The 22,294-nt window shown below is 36.7% G+C and overlaps 2 protein-coding genes across 2 annotated transcripts; both read left to right on the plus strand.

Moving 5' to 3' along the window:
- Positions 1–18,349: 18,349 nt before the first annotated feature.
- On the plus strand, positions 18,350–19,579 carry LOC126678264 (uncharacterized). Its single transcript, XM_050373165.1, has one exon. It carries the CDS (start codon positions 18,350–18,352, stop codon positions 19,577–19,579), a length of 1,230 nt encoding a protein of 409 aa, XP_050229122.1.
- A 48-nt stretch (positions 19,580–19,627) lies between these two features.
- LOC126678265 (uncharacterized) lies at positions 19,628–22,012 on the plus strand. Its single transcript, XM_050373166.1, has 7 exons — positions 19,628–19,982; positions 20,160–20,382; positions 20,440–20,634; positions 20,697–21,047; positions 21,124–21,194; positions 21,300–21,900; positions 22,003–22,012. Exons 1-7 carry the CDS (start codon positions 19,628–19,630, stop codon positions 22,010–22,012), a joined length of 1,806 nt encoding a protein of 601 aa, XP_050229123.1.
- The last annotated feature ends 282 nt before the right edge of the window (positions 22,013–22,294 follow it).

Raw genomic sequence — 22,294 nt, forward strand, 5'->3', positions numbered from 1 at the left:
ATAAATTTTGACGGGAAAATATAAATTCTTAGGTCGTACTATTTATTGGATATAAATAATACGTATATGAATTAATTAAAAGTATTAATTGAATTAGTTATGGACTAAATCGAACAAAAGAAAAGTATAAAGGATATTTTGTAACAAAGAAAGAAAAGAATGACTAAAATCAACCTTTAGCCAAATAATAAGTAAAGAGGCATATGAAATCAGATGAGGAAGAAAAGAAGCATCCAGAGAGTTAGAAAAACATCGACCTATTACGTTTCTTCGTCGTTTCTCCGTTCGACGTCCGATTCAAGCGAATTTTGCGTCGATCTCTTTGAAATCGAAGGCTCTATCCATCCTAAGCTTCAAATCAAGGTAAAAATCTCGAGATTTGGAGTTAAATTCGAATTAAGTGGCTGTTTTTATAATATTCAGTTAAGGATTTGGATGTTTATCGATATTAGCTCTATTTACACATTTTTGGAAAAACGAAAATACGGGTTTCGTGGAATAGAGTGTCTTCTAGGTATGTGGAGCATCGAGGTGGTCGGAAAGCTCCAGAAATCGAATTTCCGGGGGCTGTGCACGTGGTGCACGAACGTGCACCAGGGTTGCACGACCGTGCACCCGCCGAGGCGCAGGTACGTGCACCCGATTGCACGAGGGTGCATGTGAATTGTGTTTCGACCTAGGTATTCGCGAATTTCAAACAATTGACTCTAAAAGACGAATTGCGACGTTTTTGATAATTAACGATAATGAAAAACGTTAAGAAAGTTATACGATTCTCGAATACGAGAAGCGGTATTCGCTAAGTCGTAAACGCAATTAAGGATTATCGAATACGTGGATAATAATAAGAATGGAACCTAAAACCTAGCACTTTAAAGTATTACTCATATAAACACGAAATTCACGTAACTATTAAACGTTTAATCGGACATGTCAGCGAGCAGTGAGGGCACAAAACGTGGACTAGTACTAGCATACCATTATATAGACCACATCGTAAATTGGATAGCGGTCACTGTGAGTTGCACTTTACTTTCGTGTTTTATTTATAAAAGCTAATTTCATATATGATAAGTACTTCTGTCAAATACATCGCATTTATATGATTTGTTTGTATGGGCTTTTGTTATGTTTGATTGTTGTGATATTTGATGTTTATGGTGTGTATGAGATATGAGATTGGTTTGTGTGAGTTGAATCGGATACATCAGGTGGCTTTGCTATCGATGTACAGTTCTCGACTTCCGTAGTGCTGCAATAGTGGTCCTGTGTCGACAGAGTCGTAGCCTTGACAGCAGTATATTTTGAGTTTTATATTTTACTTGTTGGCTATGTTTATATCTTTTTGTAGGCTACGTATGATGTGTTTTGTTCACGGAATCAGATGCCGGTGATATGGATAGTTACACTAACTTATGTATATAGTACCATGAGGCCAGTTCGTACATGATACGGTAACTAGAGCCCGCGAGGTTATCCGAACAGTTAGTGTAAATATTTGATTATATGATATATATATATATATGTCAGCTTCCGTATGTAAATGTATTGTATTGTATTTGCGAAAAACTGATAGTGGTCTTAGGCTTGGTACGGGTTCCGGAGCTACCACTCCCGTTCCCTAGCGCCGGTCTCGGCTCAATAATTTGGGTCGTGACACTATACATGCTACTGATGACTTCCTGATCCAAAAAGGGTGGACCCTAGCCAAGTCCAAACACTAAGCACCTGAAATGTTTAAAAAAAACGGGTCAGACTATGCTGAATGAGATTCAAAATTACAAAAGGTATTATAAAAATAATATCGCATTTAAAACAATCATTTATATGCTATACAATATAAGCCAAGTATTTAATCCTATCAAAGCCCTAATCTTATAAACAATCTTAAGCCGTACATTTCCTTGTATTCATAATGAATACCATCTTTTAATCTAGATGGGGTTACGGGATAGTTCAACCACGTCTACCACCATCTGGTCGGGCATCTGGATAGTTCAACCATTATGCCTCATACCATCTCAAATCCAACTATACAGCAGATTCACGGGGTAATTCAACCAAAGCGACTTACTAGATATAGTCTGCGGGATAATTCAACCAAGTTGACCTTGTATCACATCAAAATAAGTTAGTTTAGTGCTACTTGCTAAGACTTACTGACACTGGTGATCACACAGTCTATTGGCACCCAATAGGTAGTTGTTCCCTCAGATCGCACACCGGGTTCTTATATTTAAAACAATCAAACATATGATATACAATACAATTCAAATCACATAATATGCGATGTATGCGATAATACTATTTATAGTATATAAAATAACTTTTACGAATAATACATGAAAGTGATATGTAACTCACTTGACCCGCTATCCAATCTACAATGTACTCGATATGCCGGTCAAACCCGAATAATCGCAATACGCCTACCTCGTAGCTTGCCGCTACGTCTGATACATAATCCCATAACAAGCATGTTTAGTATATAAACGTGCACCTCGTAAACCTTATACCCTAGGTTATAGATTTAGGTTATTTCAATTCCACTAAAACGGTTCGTAAACGTGTTAAGTATTAACCATCTCTTATACGCGTTTAATACCATTCGAGGTATACTATTAATCGATTATTGAAACCCTAGTCTGAATCGTCAAGTTCGACGATCGTTTTTTATGTTTTCGGAGTCCACATAGTGCTTTCGGGTTGGGGTAGGTTGTGTCAGACCTCGACACGACAAGCGGGGGTCGTTGGTGGCTAGGCATATCGAGCCTAGCCTCTCTCAAGTCGTGAGAGAGGGTATCATGATGTGAGAACTAGGCTCGCGTCGCGACACGTTTCTCACATCGCGACACGTTTCTCACATCGTGAGACAATGCCTCACGAAGTGAGGCACTCGTTTCCAGCCCCTCCTCAGTCGTTTTTCACCTGAAACCATCCAAATCAATCCCGACAAGCAGGGGTCGTCGGTAGCTAGGCACATCGGGCCTAACCTCTCTCACGTCATGAGAGAGGGCCTCATGACGTGAGAGCCAGGCTTGCGTCGTGAGACTTGGCTTCGCGTCGCGAGACGTGTCTCACGTCGTGAGACAATGCCTCACGACGTCAGTTACTCGTTTCCAGCCCCTCGTCCATGGTTTTTCACCCGAAAACCATCCTAATTAATCCCGACATGCTTAAACACGTAAATACCTCATAACCCAACTCCGAAACGCTCAAAAATAATGATTTTAACGTGTTTTACGTAAGTTCGATCCAAACCGTAATGTCCCAACACCAAAAAGACATTACTCATCAATTCGCGTGATTAAAACGTTGAACTTACCTTGTTTCGAAGCTTAGGATTGATAGAGGCTTGAATTCCGGAGAGATCGACATCAAGAACGCGCGATACGGACGCGAAATGGCGAAACTGTATTGATCGCAAAACCTTCATCAAAACCCTCTCTTGTAAGTTTCTTTCCTTGTCTGATCTTAATGATTCATATCCTTTTCTTTATATATGATGGATAGAAGCTTCTTCTGGTCCCTCACTTTTTAAACTTAAATCATTTCTCTTCCAAACTTCTCCTTTTAACCAAATGGTTAATTATTCACTTTAACTCAATTACGTACGTATTATTTATATCCAAATAAATAACACTAACTTATAATCCCTAATTTCCGTCGATAACATTTAAATTGCAATTCCCGAGATTTAACTTATAAATTACAAATTTGGGACTTAAACTTTATTTTTATAACTTTTCCTTCCGTTCCTTTCTAGTCCCAAAATTCATCATTTAAACGAATTTTAATGTCGAACTTCCGTATTAGAATTCTTAAAACCGACCTACTCGAGTCCTGTCAATCCAATCCCTCCGATATTCTTTGTCCTATTAGCTCGGGTCATTGGAAAAAAAATCAAATTACCAATTCCGGCAACGCCAAACGTACGGGATATTACAGTTTCTTAACTTTTTAAACGTTTGGCTTAAATCATAATAACGGTCAAACATTAGGCTTTGTTTCGTAACGCTTTAAACATTTGGCTTAAATAGCTAAAAAGGTGAAACATGTGGATTTGTTTCGTAATGTTATAAACGTTTAGATTTATTTCATATCCTTTTAAACATTTGGATTTGTTTCATTACGTTTTAAACGTTTGCCTTAAATCTTTAAGAAAGTGAAACGTCAAGATTTCTTTCGTAAGTTTTTAAACGTTTGGCTTAAATCGCTAAAAAGGTGGAACGTTAGGATTAATTTCACAGCTTTTTAAACGTTAGATTTGTTTCGTAACATTTTAAACGTTTGGCTCAAATAGCTAAAAATGTGAAATATTAGGATTTTTTTATAACGTTTTAAACGTTTGCATTTGTTTCGTAACGTTTTAAACGGTTTTCTTAAATCGCTAAAAAGGTAAAACCTTAGGATTTGTTTCGTAACGTCTTAAACGTTTGGCTTAAATCACTAAAAAGGTGAGACTTTAGGATTTGTTTCGTAACGTTTTAAACGTGTGGCTTAAATAGCTAAAAATGTGAAATGTTAGGATTTTTTTTGCAACGTTTTAAATGTTTGGATTTGTTTCATAACGTTTTAAACGTTTGGCATATATAGCTAAAAAGATCAAACGTTTGGATTATTTTCGTAATATTTTAAACGTTCGGCATAAATCGCTAAAAAGGTGAAACGTTTGGATTTGTTTCATAACGTTTTAAACGTTTGGATTTTTTCTTAACGTTTTAAATGTTTAGCTTAAATCGTCAAAAAGGTGAAACATTAGGATTTGATTCATAACATTTTGAACGTTTGGCTTAAATTGCTAAAAAAGTGAAATGTTATGATTGGTTTCGTAACGTTTTAAACATTTGGATTTGTTTCGTAATGTTTTAAACGTTTGGCTTAAACAGCTAAAAAGGTGAAACGTTTGGATTTGTTTCGTAACATTTTATACTTTTTACTTAAATCTCTAAAAAAGTAAAATGTTAGGATTTATTTCGTAACGTTTTAAATGTTTGACTTAAATCGCTAAAAGGTGTGACTTTACAATTTGTTTCGTAACATGTTAAACATTTGGATTAAATAGCTAAAAAGGTGAAACGTTAGAATTTGATTTTTAACGTTTTAAATGTTTGACTTAAATCGCTAAAAAGGTGAAATGTTAGGATTTGTTTCGTAACGTTTTAAACGTTTTGCTTAAAGAGCTAAAAAGGTGAAACGTTTGGATTTGTTTCGTGACGTTTTAAACGTTTGGCTTAAACCGTTAAAAAGGGGTAACGTTTGTATTTGTTTTGTAACGTTTTAAACGTTTGACTTATATAGCTAAAAATGTGAAACGTTAGAATTTGTTTTGTAACATTTTAAACTTTTGGAATTGTTTCATAACGTTTAAACATTTGGCTTAAATAGAAGAAAAAGTGAAACGTTTGGATTCGTTTCGTGACGTTTTAAACGTTTAGCTTAAATTGCTAAAAATGTGAAAGGTTTGGATTTGTTTCGTAACATTTTAAATGTTTAGATTTGTTTCGTAACGTTTTAAATGTTTGTCTTAAATCATTAATAAGGTGAAACATTAGGATTTGCTTCATAACGTTTTATACGTTTGGCTTAAATCGCTAGAAAAGTGAAACGTTAGGATTTGTTTCGTAATTTTTTAAACGTTTGGATTTGTTTCTTAACGTTTTAAACGTCTGGTTTAAATAGCTAAAAAGGTAAAACTTTAGAATTTGTTTCGAAACCTTAAAAACGTTTGGATTTGTTTCGTAACATTTTTAACGTTTTACTTAAATCACTAAAAAGGTGAAACGTTAGGAATTGTTTCGTAACGTTTGACTTAAATCGCTAAAAAGGTGAGACTTTAGGATTTGTTTCGTAACATTATACACGTTTGGCTTAAATAGCTAAAAAGGGCGAATTTAGGATTTGTTTTGTAACGTTTTAAACGTTTGGATTTGTTTCGTAACGTTTTAAATGTTTGGCTTAAATAGCTAAAAATGTGAAACGTTTGAATTTGTTTCGTAACTTTTTTAACGTTTGGCTTAAATAGCTAAAATTGTGAAACTTTAGAATTTATTTTGTAACGGTGTAAACGTTTGGATTTGTTTCGTAATGTTTTAAACGTTTGGCTTAAATAGCTAAAAATGTGAAACGTTTGGATTTGTTTCGTAACGATTTAAGCGTTTGGCTTAAATCACTAAAAAGGTGGAATGTTTGGATTTGTTTCGTAACGTTTTAAAAGTTTGGCTTAAATCGTTAAAAAGGTGAAACGTTAGGATTTGTTTCGTAGCGTTATAAACGTTTGGCTTAAATAGCTAAAAAGATGAAACGCTAGGATTTGTTTCGTAATGTTTTAAATATTTGGCTTAAATAGCTAAAAAGGTGAAACGTTTGGATTTGTTTCCTAACGTTTTAAACGTTCAGCTTAAATAGCTAAAAATGTGAAATTTTTGGATTTGTTTCTTAACGTTTTAAACATTTGGCTTATTAATATATTAGTGTAAAAAGAAATGCATTTAAATATTACAAATGTAAACATCCACATAATAAACTCACTGCTTGGTTATCCAAATCTTTGATCATAATAGCGTTCACCAAGCTCCCTGAGATCGTTGTCCGCTATTTGGTTGACTTGTCGATCCTAAGCAAATATCAAATAGATATCGAGTTAAGATCTAACTCGATCGATACAATAGACTCGAGAACACATATACGGAAAACCCATCATATCAACGCGTCTAATTCCGATAAACTTTTATTCTATCGATATAACGATTTATACATCTTTTATGTTTATCAGGTTTTTTATTTTAAATCTAAGATTAATATGTTATTTGACTTATCAATCAAATAACTAAGTCTATGTTTGAGTTTCAAACATGTTTTCGAAACATGTTATGTTTCGTCGAGTAATCGACCTCGTAGTCGATTACGATCGCTATTTGATTTCCATATCAAATAGCCTACTTGAGGATCTTCACTTAGAACAATCATAATCATCAAGTTTTTAACTTAAAGTTATGATTATACAAAACTTATAAATCATTTAATATTGTTTAGCGTTTTATGATAAAACGTCAAACTAGCTCGTATACGTTTATATAGCGATCACTACGCGTCGAGGCTAATCTTAGCGCAACCACGCCTTATTTTAAACATAGTCCATCCCTCTACATAAAATACAAAGACTCATAATCCATGTATTAATCATAATCAAAACATTTAATCATTAAATTGCCAAAATGGCCGTACCATGACCTACATTTGTCATCAAACATTATCAATTACATTTGACTCTAATTCAGCCCTATTCATTCATAGTGCAAGCATAAAACCATCACATGATCCTCCCATTATTTTCTAGGCTCATGGCCGAAGGTCTCAATTCATTTCCAGGTCCAAATTTTCATCCAATGAACATAATTCTTATAACTAAACATCAATTATCATTTACAAACACAATAATACCGAATCCTACAGCCAATTTACCATCCAAGTTCATCAATTTCAGAAAATAAACTCTTACTTTGATGATGTCCCTTGGCCGTAGGTTCTAGCTCCAATTATCACTCAAATCCTTCAATTAAAGCTCAAGAATACCTAAGATCATCATTTACCAAAAAACCCCAAATTAACCTCAAAAACCGAATTGAAACTGAGCACACCCTAATTAGAATTACTCAAGTTTACCTCAAATTTAAGCCATAATCCCGTTGAATCGCTCAATTCCGTTGTGAATCGAAGAAAATATGAGGATTTGAAGATTTTTGGGTGCGAGCTTCAATAGAGAAGAAGGAGACACAGGATTTTAGTAGCTGGGATTAAATGGTTTTTTGAATTGAATATCAATTTAGAAAGCCTTATATATGTATGGATAAAGTCTCTCTTTGGTCGTTAAATAAATCGACTCAAACCACCTCGATTTCTAACTTAAAAATTGTCTGTTTTCGTCCATTGAACGCTAAATCTTTTAGGTTCGATTAATTCCATATTATTTATTTCCAAATAGATAATATTAGTCCCGTATTTTATAATCTTGCTTTTTTATAATATATTTTGGCAGGTTTGGCCAAAAACGTTCAAATTCCAATTTGGAGCTAACTTGCACTTTTTCTCACTTTTTCGTCAAAATTTCACTTTAATAATTATTGATAACCATTTTATCGATATTATTTTATAAATACTAATTCCTGTTAATAATCAATTTAACTTCTGATTTTCAGGAATTAAAAGCTTATTTTCCAAGTTTGGGCTAAAGTGTACTTTTAGCCACTTTCTCTTATCTTTTTCTTAGTCAAGCTCACAATCGTCTTAACGAATAATAATTTTTGCTTCAAATTATTATTTCATGATCCAACTAATAATCTTACCTTGATTATACTTCTTAAGTCGGTTCTTATTCCCGACCTATTTGGCCTAAATACCATAATTTAGGACTGTGGCATGATCCAAATATCGTATTAATTTCAGGGTTATTAGAATCAGCTAATTAATAAATGCGGATATCTCTCACTAAAATTAAATGGTTTTTCATAAATACCTCAAATCAAAAGACACAGAGGTTTTCATTCAAAATAGGATAATACTACCCTTCCTTAAATATAGTCAATCATGAATGAGGAAAGAGTCCCTTTCCAAAATAACAACCAACCTCTTCTTCAAGCTCAAGACTTCGGCCATTAGAGGACAAACCGAGGTCCAAAAATCTGCCATAATCAACTGTTTCTGCTCAAAATCAGCTCGATTGTTGATTTAAACTTCGATCTAAAAAATTCAAATAATAAATTATCAAGAATAGCAAGGTAATCCAGAAATTTAATTTTATAGATTGAAAAATTAAAATCATAGAGATGCTCATCAAAGTTCTTAAATGCATGCTTTCTATAACTCGCGAATTGTTTAGATTAACAAATATAAATGTATAAATAGCATAAACAGTTAGGTAATGAGGCTGATTGTTCATATAAATATTACCTAATTTTATGTCAATATTTGGAAAACATATTTGATATACTAAATTATTGATTGAAATTGTTGAAATATGCAGATTTCTTGTTACTTTTTGATTGTATCAACAACACAAAACCTAGATGCTTTTTAATCTATGCAAAATAGATTAGATATGTTAATTAGTAGACATACTACTATGATTTTGATCATTTGTAGATTACTTGTTAATTTTCAGTTGCTGGTTTTGAACATTTTGATTTTGTGTTGTAGTTATGGAGAACATTCTGATTTATGTTTATTACAATGGAAGATGGAATCAAAATTTTGAATACATCAACTTTGAGCCAATTGGAATAATAGTCAAGACAATATGTGACTACAACAACTTTTAAGAGATTCTGTACAAGCAACTCCAAATCAACCACATGTCAACTCTCTTGGAAATTAAATATCAAGTTAGAAGCAACTATCCATCTTTAAAAATAACAGACAATGCAACTTTATCATTCTACTTAAAGCTCAAGAAGAATGAATCATATTGCATGAAGTATCCGTTGTGTATTTTGACAACAACATCTCAAAAGGAAGTTAGTTTTTTAAATTCAACTTTTACCTTGTCCAATGCCAACATTCCACATTCAGAATCACCTTCAAAGTCAACATTTGAGATTGGATCAACAAGTGAGAGACATTGGGATGACATACCGGATTTAGTACATTATGCAAAAATGATATCGAAGGAAATGATGCAAACTGAAGATGAATCAGAAAGCAACTTCAAAGAGGATATCATAATCACATATCTGAAACATAAAGAAATAAAAGAAGGACATATATATAAAGACAAAGAGGTATCGAAAACTGTTTTGAGTTTTTATGCGATTGACAACCACTTTCAATACAAAGTGCATAGATCATGTGATAGACAGTATAACCTTAAATTGTTTGGATTCAAAATGTACATGGCAACTTAAGGCATCAAGAAAATGGAAGATTCAGTTGTTTATGATTCCAAAATTGAATGTCAACCACATTTGCTCATTACATGAGAGAACACAAGATCAAAGGCAAGCGACATCAAATATAATTGTGGATTGCATCAAATCCATGTATGTTGACCTCAAATTTGTTTACAAACCAACTCAGATATTAGGATAGATATGGAAGAACTGTATGGAACTAATATATGTTACATAAAAGCTTGGAGATCGAAATAAATTGCGGAATAAAAAGTACGTGGAAATCTAGTAGACTCCTTCACTCTCATAGCAAACTATCTGTACATGATAAGACTTACAAATCTAGGATCCGCATTTTAGATGGAAGTAAAAGAGGACAACACCTTCCTTTATGTGTTTATTGCATTGAATACCTAAATAAAAGGTTGGGAATTCTGTATTCCAATCATTGTAGTTGATGGTACTTTCCTCACTTCGGCATATGGCGGTACGTTATTGACAGCAAGAACACAAGACGGTAACGGTAAAATACTTCCTTTTGCTTTTTGCATAGTTGATTCTGAAAATAATGAGTCATGGGAGTGGTTTATGGAATGGATTAGAGACACGTTTCAGATGCCAAATGATATGTGTATAGTGTCAAATTGACATGAAAGCATCGTGAAAGCAACTGAAAAAGTATTTCCCGAAGCTAGTCATACAGTGTGCACATACCATTTATACAACAATATGAAGAAACAATTTAAAAATCAACAACACAGGCGAGAAAGGCATATTTTGGACCAGCAAAGGCTTACACAACTAAGTCATTCAACAATTTCATGAAGGAGATATACAAAATAGATAAGAAATTGAGACCTTATCTAAAAGCTGTTGGTTACGAAAAATGGACAAGAGCTCATTACGGTAATAACAGGCACACAACCATGACGACCAATATTGCTAAATCTCTCAATTAAAAAATACAAGCTGCCAAGGATCTTCCAATCACAACATTGCTAGAGTACCTACGATCATTGGTATAAGAATGGAGCTATTCAAATAGATTTTTGGCAAGGTTAACATTCACATCACTATTAGAAAGAGGAGAAAATATATTGAATGATAATTATATTCAGTCTCTGAGATAAGTGGTAAGTTTTCCTTTAATATTATTATGGTGAGATAGTTAAATTTTAGTGAAGTTTATTTTAGGTTGACTTCTGGTTGATATAAGCTACAACTAAAAAATGCAGGTTTCAAATTCAACAGATAACTTAAAATCGGTGCTTGATCAAACAACGACTTTCATTGTCGACCTCAAAAATAGAACGTGCACGTGTAGAAGATTCCAATTGGATGGAATACCGTGCCCACATGCAATGGAAATATTTAAGGAAATGAACCAAGAACCTTACAAGTTTTGTTCCCATTATTATAAGAAAGAAATATTATTGAAGACTTATGAGACAACAGTATATCCAATAGAAGATCACAAAATGTGGACTATACCAGAAGAAGTGACATAAATGATTATTGCAACACTAATTGGAAAAATAAAATATGAAAGACATAAGAAGAGAATGTTTAAAGTTGGATGGGAGAATTCAAATTCATATCATAATAGATGCAGAAGATGTCAACTGTATGGTCGCAATAGAAAGACATGGAGAAATATGCAGAAGGCAAATTAGAGTCTACATCAGTTGATTACCAATTGACTTTACATGCTTTCTATTTCAATTATTTTTTCAAGTTTTAAAGACGCTAAATATTTGTTTTAATTTTTTTATAGTACATGACAAATGTACACAGAAATATGAAAACAAAAGGTTGTAACAAAATTTCTTGTGTTAGTACTTAAAATTTCTTTAATGTTCAAATCAGGTTTACATAGACAATTTTTTTTTTGTTTTAGAACATTACATACATGATATTAATATAATGAATCAAATGTGTATAAAATTTTAAAAATGTAAAAAAAAATGCTCCTCCATCACTTTTTAATTTAGCTACAGTTTATTTATTGTTGATTTATAATTGATATAAAAATCTGTAAATAAATCAAAATAAATATATTTCACATGTAAAAACATATAAATGAACAAAAACAATTAATTAAGCATAAAGCAAGTATTTTTACAAGCATTTAAAAAAATATTGAACTAAAAAAACACAATAAAAACAGTATTAATATCCAAAGTACTTTTCTAAAATAGAAAACCAAAATAATAAATGTATAATACATAAAAAATCACTTTTTCATGTGCCTCTTATACTTGACTGAATGTTCATCTTCACAGACCATGTTAGAATGTTCCTTCCAATTACCATACACATACAAAGACGAAGCATAGCGAGCACGATATTCTTTAGCAACAAAATCAGGACCCATTTCTTTTCCATCAATGAAACATTTTAACAGCACAGACCATATGGATTTCATAGTCACTAAAAGAAAAGCACAAGCAGAAAAAACTGATAAAAACACATAATAAATTACAGGTTGACGTGCAATTGACATGCAGTTTATTTATAGTTGACTCACATAATAATCTGTAAAGCAATACATGAAAAAAAAAGAACAAAATGACAAAGAGAAAAGACTTACTTATCAACTTGAATAGGAATATTTTCAACAATTTTAACATCAAATATATCAGATCCTTTCTTTCCCTTATACGGATCAATGGTAACATCGATGTCTTTGTGCAAGTCATACAAAACGATGTCATGACCCAAAATCATGATTCGCGACCGGCGCTAGGGAATGTGAATGTTAGCTCCAAAATCCGTAGCAAGCCTGAAAACCTGTACAAATTTTACGCGGAATAAAACGTTTTCAAATCATACACCATATCAAAATGCTTACGACCCCTGTTTGAAACATATATTAGAGTTAAAGTGCTTTACAAATTAGAGTCTGCCTATTCTAAACTATTGCGGACATGCTAAAATGAGATCCTTGTCTCATGACTCGTACTATTTTCGAGAATTTAAAACTTCAAAAGCTTCGTTCTTCAAATCATGATATACGTTTGCTGAAAATGGGAGGGATAACGGGGTAAGTATAAAACTGAGTGAATACACACAATTAAAAGTAATATTATATAAAGGGTGAAAACGTTTGAAAACCTCTTTATGTAGAAAATATTCGCCCACCGCGGGAATGACTTGCCCATAATTCGCCCACCGCGGAAGAGAAAGCGCCATAATTCGCCCACCGCGGGAATGACTTGCCCATCATGCAATACTTGTTTCGATGCCAAGAGGGCCAAAGAAGTAAGGGAACATCCCAAAACGTTTAAACCGAGATCGCCCACAAAATAGTGGCAGAAGCATCAGCCACAGCGGGAGTCTAGGACAACCGTGTTCAAAAGGATCTTTCGCCCAACGGAGGAGACCCCTCGTATGACGAAAACCCAAAAAAGGCGAATGTAGAGGTTAAGACAGTAGTCAATGGCCAACCACAACACGGCAAGGCCGCCCGCACAGCGCCGATTGGCACCAGAGGCTGAACATGGGGGCAAAGCCATAGCCGAGAGATTGGGCAACAGGGCATGGATTGAAACAACTACCGAGCCACATGAACGAAGAACCTCAAAAATGAGAAAAATATGGGTTCCAAAGAAAGTTGTTGGAAAAGAAGAGACGACATGCGCGAGCAGAGAGATAGAGGCCCATAAGAGCGACATGGATACTGGCGAGAAACGATCCTACAGAGACATTCTTGTTTCTCACCAAGATGGTCAGTTAAAAGCAAAATTGCCCAGTGATCGTGAGGTAATCGTCTCGCACAAAAAAGGGGTGTTGAAGGCATGGGTACCGTTTATCAGGGACGAATTTAGGGTAAAAGTGGTCACACTCCCTGATTCCTATAGAAGTAAGCCTGGGCAAAAGGCGACGTTGGAGGGTGATGTAATCGTCCCAGAAGTTGACAGTGCCGATAGCACGGCAGTGGTATCACTTAGTAAACCCCCGACAAGGATGACTCGGCATATTCGGCCACTGTATATCAATGCCGATTTAAACGGAGTAACGGTTAACAAGGTTCTTATTGATAACGGAACAGGGGTCAGCAAAGATGCTCAAGAAGCTCGGTATAAACCGTGATCAGTTGGACCCGACTGACGTTTACATGACCGACTTTGCTGGAGGCGAGACGCCAGCTAAGGGATACATTACTCTCAGGATAAAAGTCGGGCGAGTAGAGACCGAAGAGGGTTTCTTCGTGGTTAACGCCCATAGCAACTACAACATATTGCTTGGCCGAGATTGGATACATTCCAACATGTGCATACCATCCACCATGCATCAAATGCTATTTATATTGCGGGATGATGGTGAGGCTGAAGTTGTACAGGGCGATCCCAACCCCTTCGGCGAGGACCATAATGTGCTAGAGGCACGACTGTATGACGAAGAGGTGCAGAACATACAGTCCCTTAGTTCCAAAGGCGAGGCGAGCGTGCCCCATTTATTGGTCAATTCGGATCGTCCAGTGTCAATTACCCTTGGGGGCAACGGCAGATCCACTATCATCAACCCTTTAGAATGATAGTACGACATAAGGAATTGAGGGAAAAGATCAGACAGCTGGCCTCTTTATACGATGTTGCATCGGCCGAATGCATTTATGAGGACCAGGATCAAGACCCAACAGGATCACTGAAAATTGGAGACATACAGTTGGCAACAGGTAAACTGGAAGACGATCTCGCCCAGGTACAAGACGACCTGTTAGAAATAAACCTGGGCACAGAAGAATTGCCCAGACCTATATATTTCAATGCGGGGTTAAGTGCAGAATTCAAGGGAAAGCTGATCGCTCTCCTCATTGAATACCGCGATTGTTTTGCCTGGTCGTACGATGAAATGCCGGGCCGCGATCCAAATATCGCTGAGCACAAGCTCCCTCTGAAAAACGGATTTCGGCCATTTTGACAACCTCCCAGGCGAATGTCAAGAGAGGTGGATACCCTCATCAAGGACGAAATCAAACGATTGGAAGATGCCAAGTTTATTCGAGAAGCTAAGTACACCAAATGGCTGTCAAACATCGTTCCTATCATGAAGAAAAACGGAAAATTGAGGGTATGTGTAGATTTTCGAAACCTCAACCTGGCCACACCTAAAGATGAATACCCAATGCTAGTGGCCGATATGTTGATAGATAGAGCAGCGCGGCACACGGTGCTTAGTTTCCTTGATGCACATTCCGGGTACAATCAAGTGCCGATCAGCAAGGAAGACGTGTCTAAGACAGCTTTTCGGTGCCCTGGGCCGATCGGAGCTTACGAATGGGTCGTTATGCCTTTCGGTTTGAAAAATGCGGGTGCGACCTACCAAAGAGCGATGAATAAGATGTTCATGGGTCTAGATTGCCTTGAAGTATACATTGACGATGTGGTAGTGAAGTCGAATACCAAGGAAGGCCATTTGGCCGATCTGAGAAAAGGGTTCGACCGCATACGGTCCAATGGGTTAAAGATGAACCCTCTTAAATGCGCATTTGAAGTATCGGCTGGAAACTTCTTGGGTTTTTTTGTTCACCAGCGGGGAGTGAAGATAGATAAAAACAAAGCCAAGGCGATCATCAATGTTGAAACACCTAAAACCAAGAAGCAGCTTCAGGGATTCATCGGTCAAATAAATTTCTTGAGGTGATTCATAGCAAACACAACAGGACGACTTCGCAGTTGGAGTGTTCTACTACGAGGAAAATAGACCTATCAATGGGTATGGATGAACGAGCAGCAGAAGGTATTCGACGATTTAAAAGAGTACTTGGCCAAACCTCCAGTCATGACCCCTCCAAAGCCGAACAAGCCATTGTTGCTTTATTTATCGGCTGCACATGAATCTCTGGAATGTATGCTCACCCAAGAGGATGGCGGGGTTGAAAGAACGGTCTACTATCTAAGTCGTGGGCTGACCGATACGGGGATTCGCTATACCGACATAGAAAAGATGTGCCTGTGTTTGTACTTCACATGCTGCAAGCTACGGTATTATATGTTGCCAGTAGTAGTATACGTACTATCCCAGACCGATATCATTAAGTATATTTTGTCGAAACCATACTTAATAAATCGGATTGGGAAGTGGGCGATCGCTATGTCTGAGTTTACGTTGGTATACGTTCCTCAAAGAGCTGTAAAAGGACAAGTTCTAGCCGATTTCTTAGCCGATCATCCTGGTATCACCCTTCACTACTAGAAAAATCACTTTTTGCGACGGATATTTGCGACGGACGCAAATTCCGGCGCAAATTACAATATATAGCGACGGATTTGGCGACAGAGTTTTATTCTGTCGCCAAAACGCCAATTTTTGAGGCGGGATAGCTCCCACCAATTTAGCGACGGACGTTCTGTCACAAATCCGTCACTAAATTGGCGGGAATATGGAGGGAAATGGAGGGAAATAAGACCGCCAATTATTTTGCAACGGATGAAAACCATCCGTCGCTAAATAAGAGTCTGCACCCAAACGCACCGTTTTGGTTATCACAATTAGCGACAGAAAGTACAATCCGTCGCAAATTGTGATAACCAAAACGGTTCGTTTCATTTAACACAATATTTGCGACGGACAATAAAGTCCGTCGCAAAAATTGTGTTAACGGATGAAAACCATCTGTCGCTAAATCAGAGTCTGCACCCAAACGCACCGTTTTGGTTATCACAATTAGCGACAGAAAGTACAATCCGTCGCGAATTGTGATAACCAAAACAGTTCGTTTCATTTAACACAATATTTGCGACGGACAATAAAGTCCGTCGCAAAAATTGTGTTAAATGAAAACCTGAATCGGTTTCTTCTCCCACTTTCTCTTCTAAATTTTTTTCCGCCGTTCCTCCCCATCTTTTCCGCCGTTTCTCCTTCCCCCGCCGTTTTCCTCTCTACTGTTTTCATCGCCAACTGCCGCCGTTCAGAGCAACCGTCGCCGCCGTTTTTATTCTCCCAGCCTCCGTCCGTTCCTCTCCTCCCCGGTAAGTTTTCTGATTTTTTTTTACATTTATATTTAATTTCAGCTTTTTATATATAAACTAATATAAATTAAATAACTTGAAAAATAGCCTTGCTCCACCGCTGCCACCGCTGCCTCCGCTCCGCTGCCTCCGCTCCGCTCCGCTGCCTCCGCTCCGCTCCGCTGCCTCCGCTCCGCTTTTTGGTAAATTTCAGTTCTATTGTTTATTATAAATTTGGATGATTTATTAAATTTATTTAATATATTTGGTTAAATTTCGGTTTTATTGTTTTTTAGGTTTATTATAGGTTAAGTCAATTATTAAATTAATTATAGATTTATAATAAATTTGGTTATTTTAGTTTTAGGGTTAATTTTTTTATTTTAGGTTAATATGGTTAATTTTATGTTTTGAAAATAATATTAGAATTAAGTTGAATTGTTATAATAAAATATATTGATTTTAGTGATATTATATTGTTTTTTAAGGAGTTTTTTAATATTTGATTAAAATTGTTAGTTAGATATTTCTAGGTTTAATTGTTTAAGTTGTTGAATGAAGTAGATCGTTAATATTTTTATAAATATTGGTGGATTAAATTAGGTTCACTTGATAAATGTATTAATTATATGTTGTTTAATTTTAACAGTTTTATTAGTTTGTTATTTAATATTAGTTAATTGGATTAGATAATAATTTAAGCTAATAAATTACTATTTATATTATTTGCGTTAAAATTGGTGGTTTTGTGTATTGTGATTTGATTGCAGGACTTCCCTGAAAAATGGGTGATGCACATTTTTAGGGGAAGTGCTGCCGAATTTTTATTAATTTTTTTTATTAATACGTGTTTTGATTTACTATGATATATATAGGTCTGATAGTCGCTGATAGCCTTTGATAGTCCGCGCACCGTGGTTCTAATTGATCCGGACGTTTCACCTTCTCTTTGCGGTTCTGCCCTTCAACAAGTAGGTTTTATTGCTTATTTTGATTTATTTTAGTTGGAATAGGTTTTATTTGCAAACATTCAACCTAAATGAATCTCGATTTTATTTCCACCGAATAAAATTGTAAATCTAGCCATAGAGTTCCTGTCCCGTGTGTTCAAGAGATTGAATGACACGGGATTGTACAGTTTGTACAGTTCGCAAAACTTGTGCTTCCGTAACTCGATCACGAAAAAACATATATGTCTAGTAGCGGTAGAAAAATATTTGGTTGTTTTCCAGCGTTTGTTCTCCGGGTGGATGTTTAGTATAAGTTTTGTAACGCTTATTCCTCGACGAATATATAATTAGCGTTACAACTCATATACTAAATATCGCACGGAGGGAGAACGACGCCGGAAGGCTGCCGAATATTTTTCTCCGTTGCGAGTCATATATCGTGGCCGGGTTACGGGGCGCCTGTTTTGCGAATGGGATAGGGCCCTACCTTTTTAGCAGTCAATTACATTGACTTTGCTTATCTCAAGTGAAAACCCCAACTCTAATTATCCGCGCTACAGAAATGGAGACAGATCGCAGTTGGATGTACAGGAGCCACACAAACGGGTTGCTAACCATAGGGTACAAGGATCATGTGAAGGAGTTTATCCGGTTTGCATTACGGCATCCGGCTTGTATGAGTGGAGTACAGATAAAATGCCCCTGCCCTAAGAGAGGTTGTCGAAATACAAGCTATCGGGATGTCGATGAGGTGGAATTCCATCTATTGAAGAATGGGTTTGTGAAACGTTACCAAGTATGGGTTTTTCATGGCGAGGGGAGCGTTTTGAATCCCCCTCCCCTTGCACAGTTACCAGAGCAGGATGTTGAGTTCGACTATGAAAATGAGGGGCCAGGTGAGTTCAGTTTCGCTCAAAGAATGATTCTTGATGCGGCCGGTCCAGAAATAACGTTTCCTAAAGATGAGCTCCCGAATGATGAAGCTCAAAAATTTTATGATATGATGCGTGCGGCTGAAGAAGACATATGGCCTGGGAATAGCAGACACTCTCCATTTTCTGCATCTACTAAAGTGATGGAGATCAAGTGTCGACATAAGGGTTCAGTAGCTTTAGTTGACGACGTCTGCGGATTGATACAGGAGCTGCTCCCGGAGGACAACAAGATGCCAACAAATTTCGCTAAAATTAAGAAGCTGGTCATAGGTTTGGGGTTGCCGCTTGAGGTTATTGACTGTTGTTTCTATAACTGTATGATTTATTGGGGGGAGGACGCGCATCTAACGCACTGCAAAGTTTGTAATTATGCGCGGTGGAAACCTGTGACCCACGGAAAATCCGTAAAAAGAAAGGCTAACGTGCCATATAGTAAAATGTTGTATTTTCCAATAACTCCGAAGCTACGGAGGTTGTACGCTTCGAAAGCCACTGCTCGGCATATGACGTGGCACGCAGACTACGAGATGGATGGTGATAAGATGTGCCACCAGTCCGACTCTGCGGCTTGGAAACGTTTTAGTGAACTGCATTCTGAGTTTGCCGATGAAGGGAGAAATATCAGATTAGGCTTATGCTCCGATGGGTTTCGGCCATTTACCAATTTTGGGCAGCAGTATTCCTCGTGGCCGGTCATTTTGACGCCGTACAATCTCCCCCCAGGCATGTTCATGAAGGATGAGTTTATGTTTTTAATGGTTTTGGTACCGGGGCCTAGAAACCCAAAACATCTAATGGATATCTTCCTACAGCCGCTGGGTGCAGAGTTGAACCAACTGTGGGAATGTGGAGTCTAAACATATGACGTTCATAAGCGTTAGAATTTTCAACTAAAGACGGCTCTTATGTGGACAATAAATGACTTTTCCGCTTATTCTATGTTGTCTGGTTGGAGCACCGCTGGTAGAAAAGCATGCCCGTACTGCATGGAAAACACCGATGCATTCACACTGGATAAAAGCGATAAACAATCGTGGTTTGATTGCCATCGCAAGTTTTTGCCTCCGAATCACCAATTTCGTCGAAATGTTACTGATTTTCGTAAGGGGAAACGAGAGATCGGCAAAAGGTTTGCAGGGGTGAGAACTGGAGATGAACTGTTAGCAGAGATTGATCGACTGGGGTTTAAGAAGGCATTTGAGCCTGGTGCGAAAGTTACTAATGCATTACTGTCAAAAGATCATGGGTGGAATAAAAAAAGTATCTTTTGGGATTTGCCTTATTGGAGAACGAATGTAATACGTCACAATCTCGATGTCATGCACATTGAGAAAAATGTCTTCGATAACATTTTTAATACTGTTCTCAATGTCCCCGGGAAAACAAAAGACCATGCAAAATCTCGTGAAGAATTGAACGACATCTGTGATCGGCCAGGGTTAGCTAAAGATCCAGCAACTGGGAGATTTCCAAAGGCAATCTATGCTTTGGATAGGGATTCAAAACGAGTTTTTCTTGAGTGGATTCAGAAAATAAAGTTTCCAGACGGGTACGCGTCAAACTTGTCTAGATGTGTTGATCTAAAGGGGCTGAAAATGCATGGAATGAAAAGTCATGACTGCCATGTTTTTATGCAACGACTTCTGCCAATCGCCCTTCGGTAGCTACTTCCGAAAAACGTGTGGGAGCCTCTAATAGAGTTAAGTATCTTTTTCAGGGAGTTAACTTCCACGTCACTGTCACAGGAAGATCTAAACAGTATGGAAACTGAGATCCCAAAAATCTTGTATAAGTTGGAACGTATATTTCCACCCAGCCTTTTTGACTCTATGGAGCATCTCCCCGTGCATCTTTCGTATGAAGCTATGATGGAAGGACCGGTTCAGTATTGCTGGATGTATCCATTTGAAAGGTAATCAATTAGTTATGGTTTTTTCTCGTATCCATCTGTTCAATATATATATATGATTATAGGAAATGCTTACTAATATTAATATCCGGTTACATATATTTGAAGAAATTGAAAAAAAAGGTCACTAATAAAGGCAGGGTGGAAGAGAGCATTAGTAGTGGATATCTGAAAGAAGAAATCGCTAAATTTGCATCCTATTATTTTGCTGAAGGTAATCCGATGATAGCCGTGCGTTTGGGAAGAAATGAAACTTGTGATATGGATATCGATGACGATGTTGACAAACTGGGAATTTTTAAACCTAAGGGAAAGCCGTTGCGTGGTAGCGGTCAGAGATATCTTGAAGACAATGAGATCATCGCTGCTCGGACCTATGTTCTTCTAAATTGTTCCGAAATCGAAGATCATCGAAAGTAAGCATTTAAATATAGTGTAATAATTCACATATTTTCTAGAATTTGATGTAGTTTGGGCCTCTTCCATTTAAAGGGTTTTTGTGGCCGGGTTCCGCGAAAGAAACAGTGACATAAGTGAAACAGAAATTGAAAGAGTGCTGGAAAGTGATTTCGCCTCTTGGTTCGAACAATATGCACGTATCTTATAACAATGGACTATCATTTTTATAATAAGGTTTATAAATCTTACAAATTTCTAACTCCCCACAGGTGAAAGATCCAACTTTTGTACTAATCCGTTTATTCTGAGTCTCGCAAAGGGACTGTGTAGAAAGGTCACCATATATAAGGGATACTACGTAAACGGCTTCAAATTTATTACTCAGGAATATGGGCAGGATCAACTTACAATGAATAGCGGTGTCTGCGTAAGGGGAACAGAATATGTTGAGGGTGAAAATGACTTTTATGGAGTGTTAACAGACATAACTGAGTTAGAGTATCCAGCTCTACCAATGAAGCAGACCGTCATTTTTAAATGCGAATGGTTCGACCCTACGGATACAGGCATAGACACTAGCAATCGATACAACTTGGTAGATGTTAATCACAGACGCAGGTACAATAAATACGAACCGTTCATCTTAGCAGAACAGGCTGACCAAGTTCATTACCTTCCATATCCAAGCAGAAGACGGGACAAAGTAAATTGGTGGGCAGTTTGCAAAATTAAGGCACGATCAGAACTTGACATGCCCGTTGTGATTGTCCCGGCCTTTCAAGAGGACATTAAAGAAAATCCCCTTATAGTTGAAACAGACGACAATCCCACAAATTTAGCTGACCTGAATGAGGTGGCCAACGAAGATGCGTTGCAAATCCCTCCTACTGAAGATGAAGAAGAAGAATTTCCGCCATCCTCATCAGACGAAGATGAAGAACAACTTGACTGACGTTTTAGATATTTTTGCAGTTTTTGTTAGTTCTATTCATTTATTATTGTAATGAATTAGTTATATTAAATGTATTAGTTAATTTTAATATATTAAATTGTTAAAATGTATTTTCTTATAATGTATTTTTCTGTAATGTTTTGTTATAATGTATTCTTTAACAATGTATTAAATTGTTATATGTGGAACGAAACGTCTTTTATTGTCTGCATGTATGAGAGGGCAGGGTGGTTCAGGTGATCCGACTAGAGGTCGGGGACGTCGGGGTAACCTAGCTAGAGGTCGTGGTCGGGGTAACCCGGCTGTGCGTGC

The sequence above is a fragment of the Mercurialis annua genome, linkage group LG4 (genome assembly GCF_937616625.2).
Source record: "Mercurialis annua linkage group LG4, ddMerAnnu1.2, whole genome shotgun sequence".
Classification (NCBI taxonomy): domain Eukaryota; kingdom Viridiplantae; phylum Streptophyta; class Magnoliopsida; order Malpighiales; family Euphorbiaceae; genus Mercurialis; species Mercurialis annua.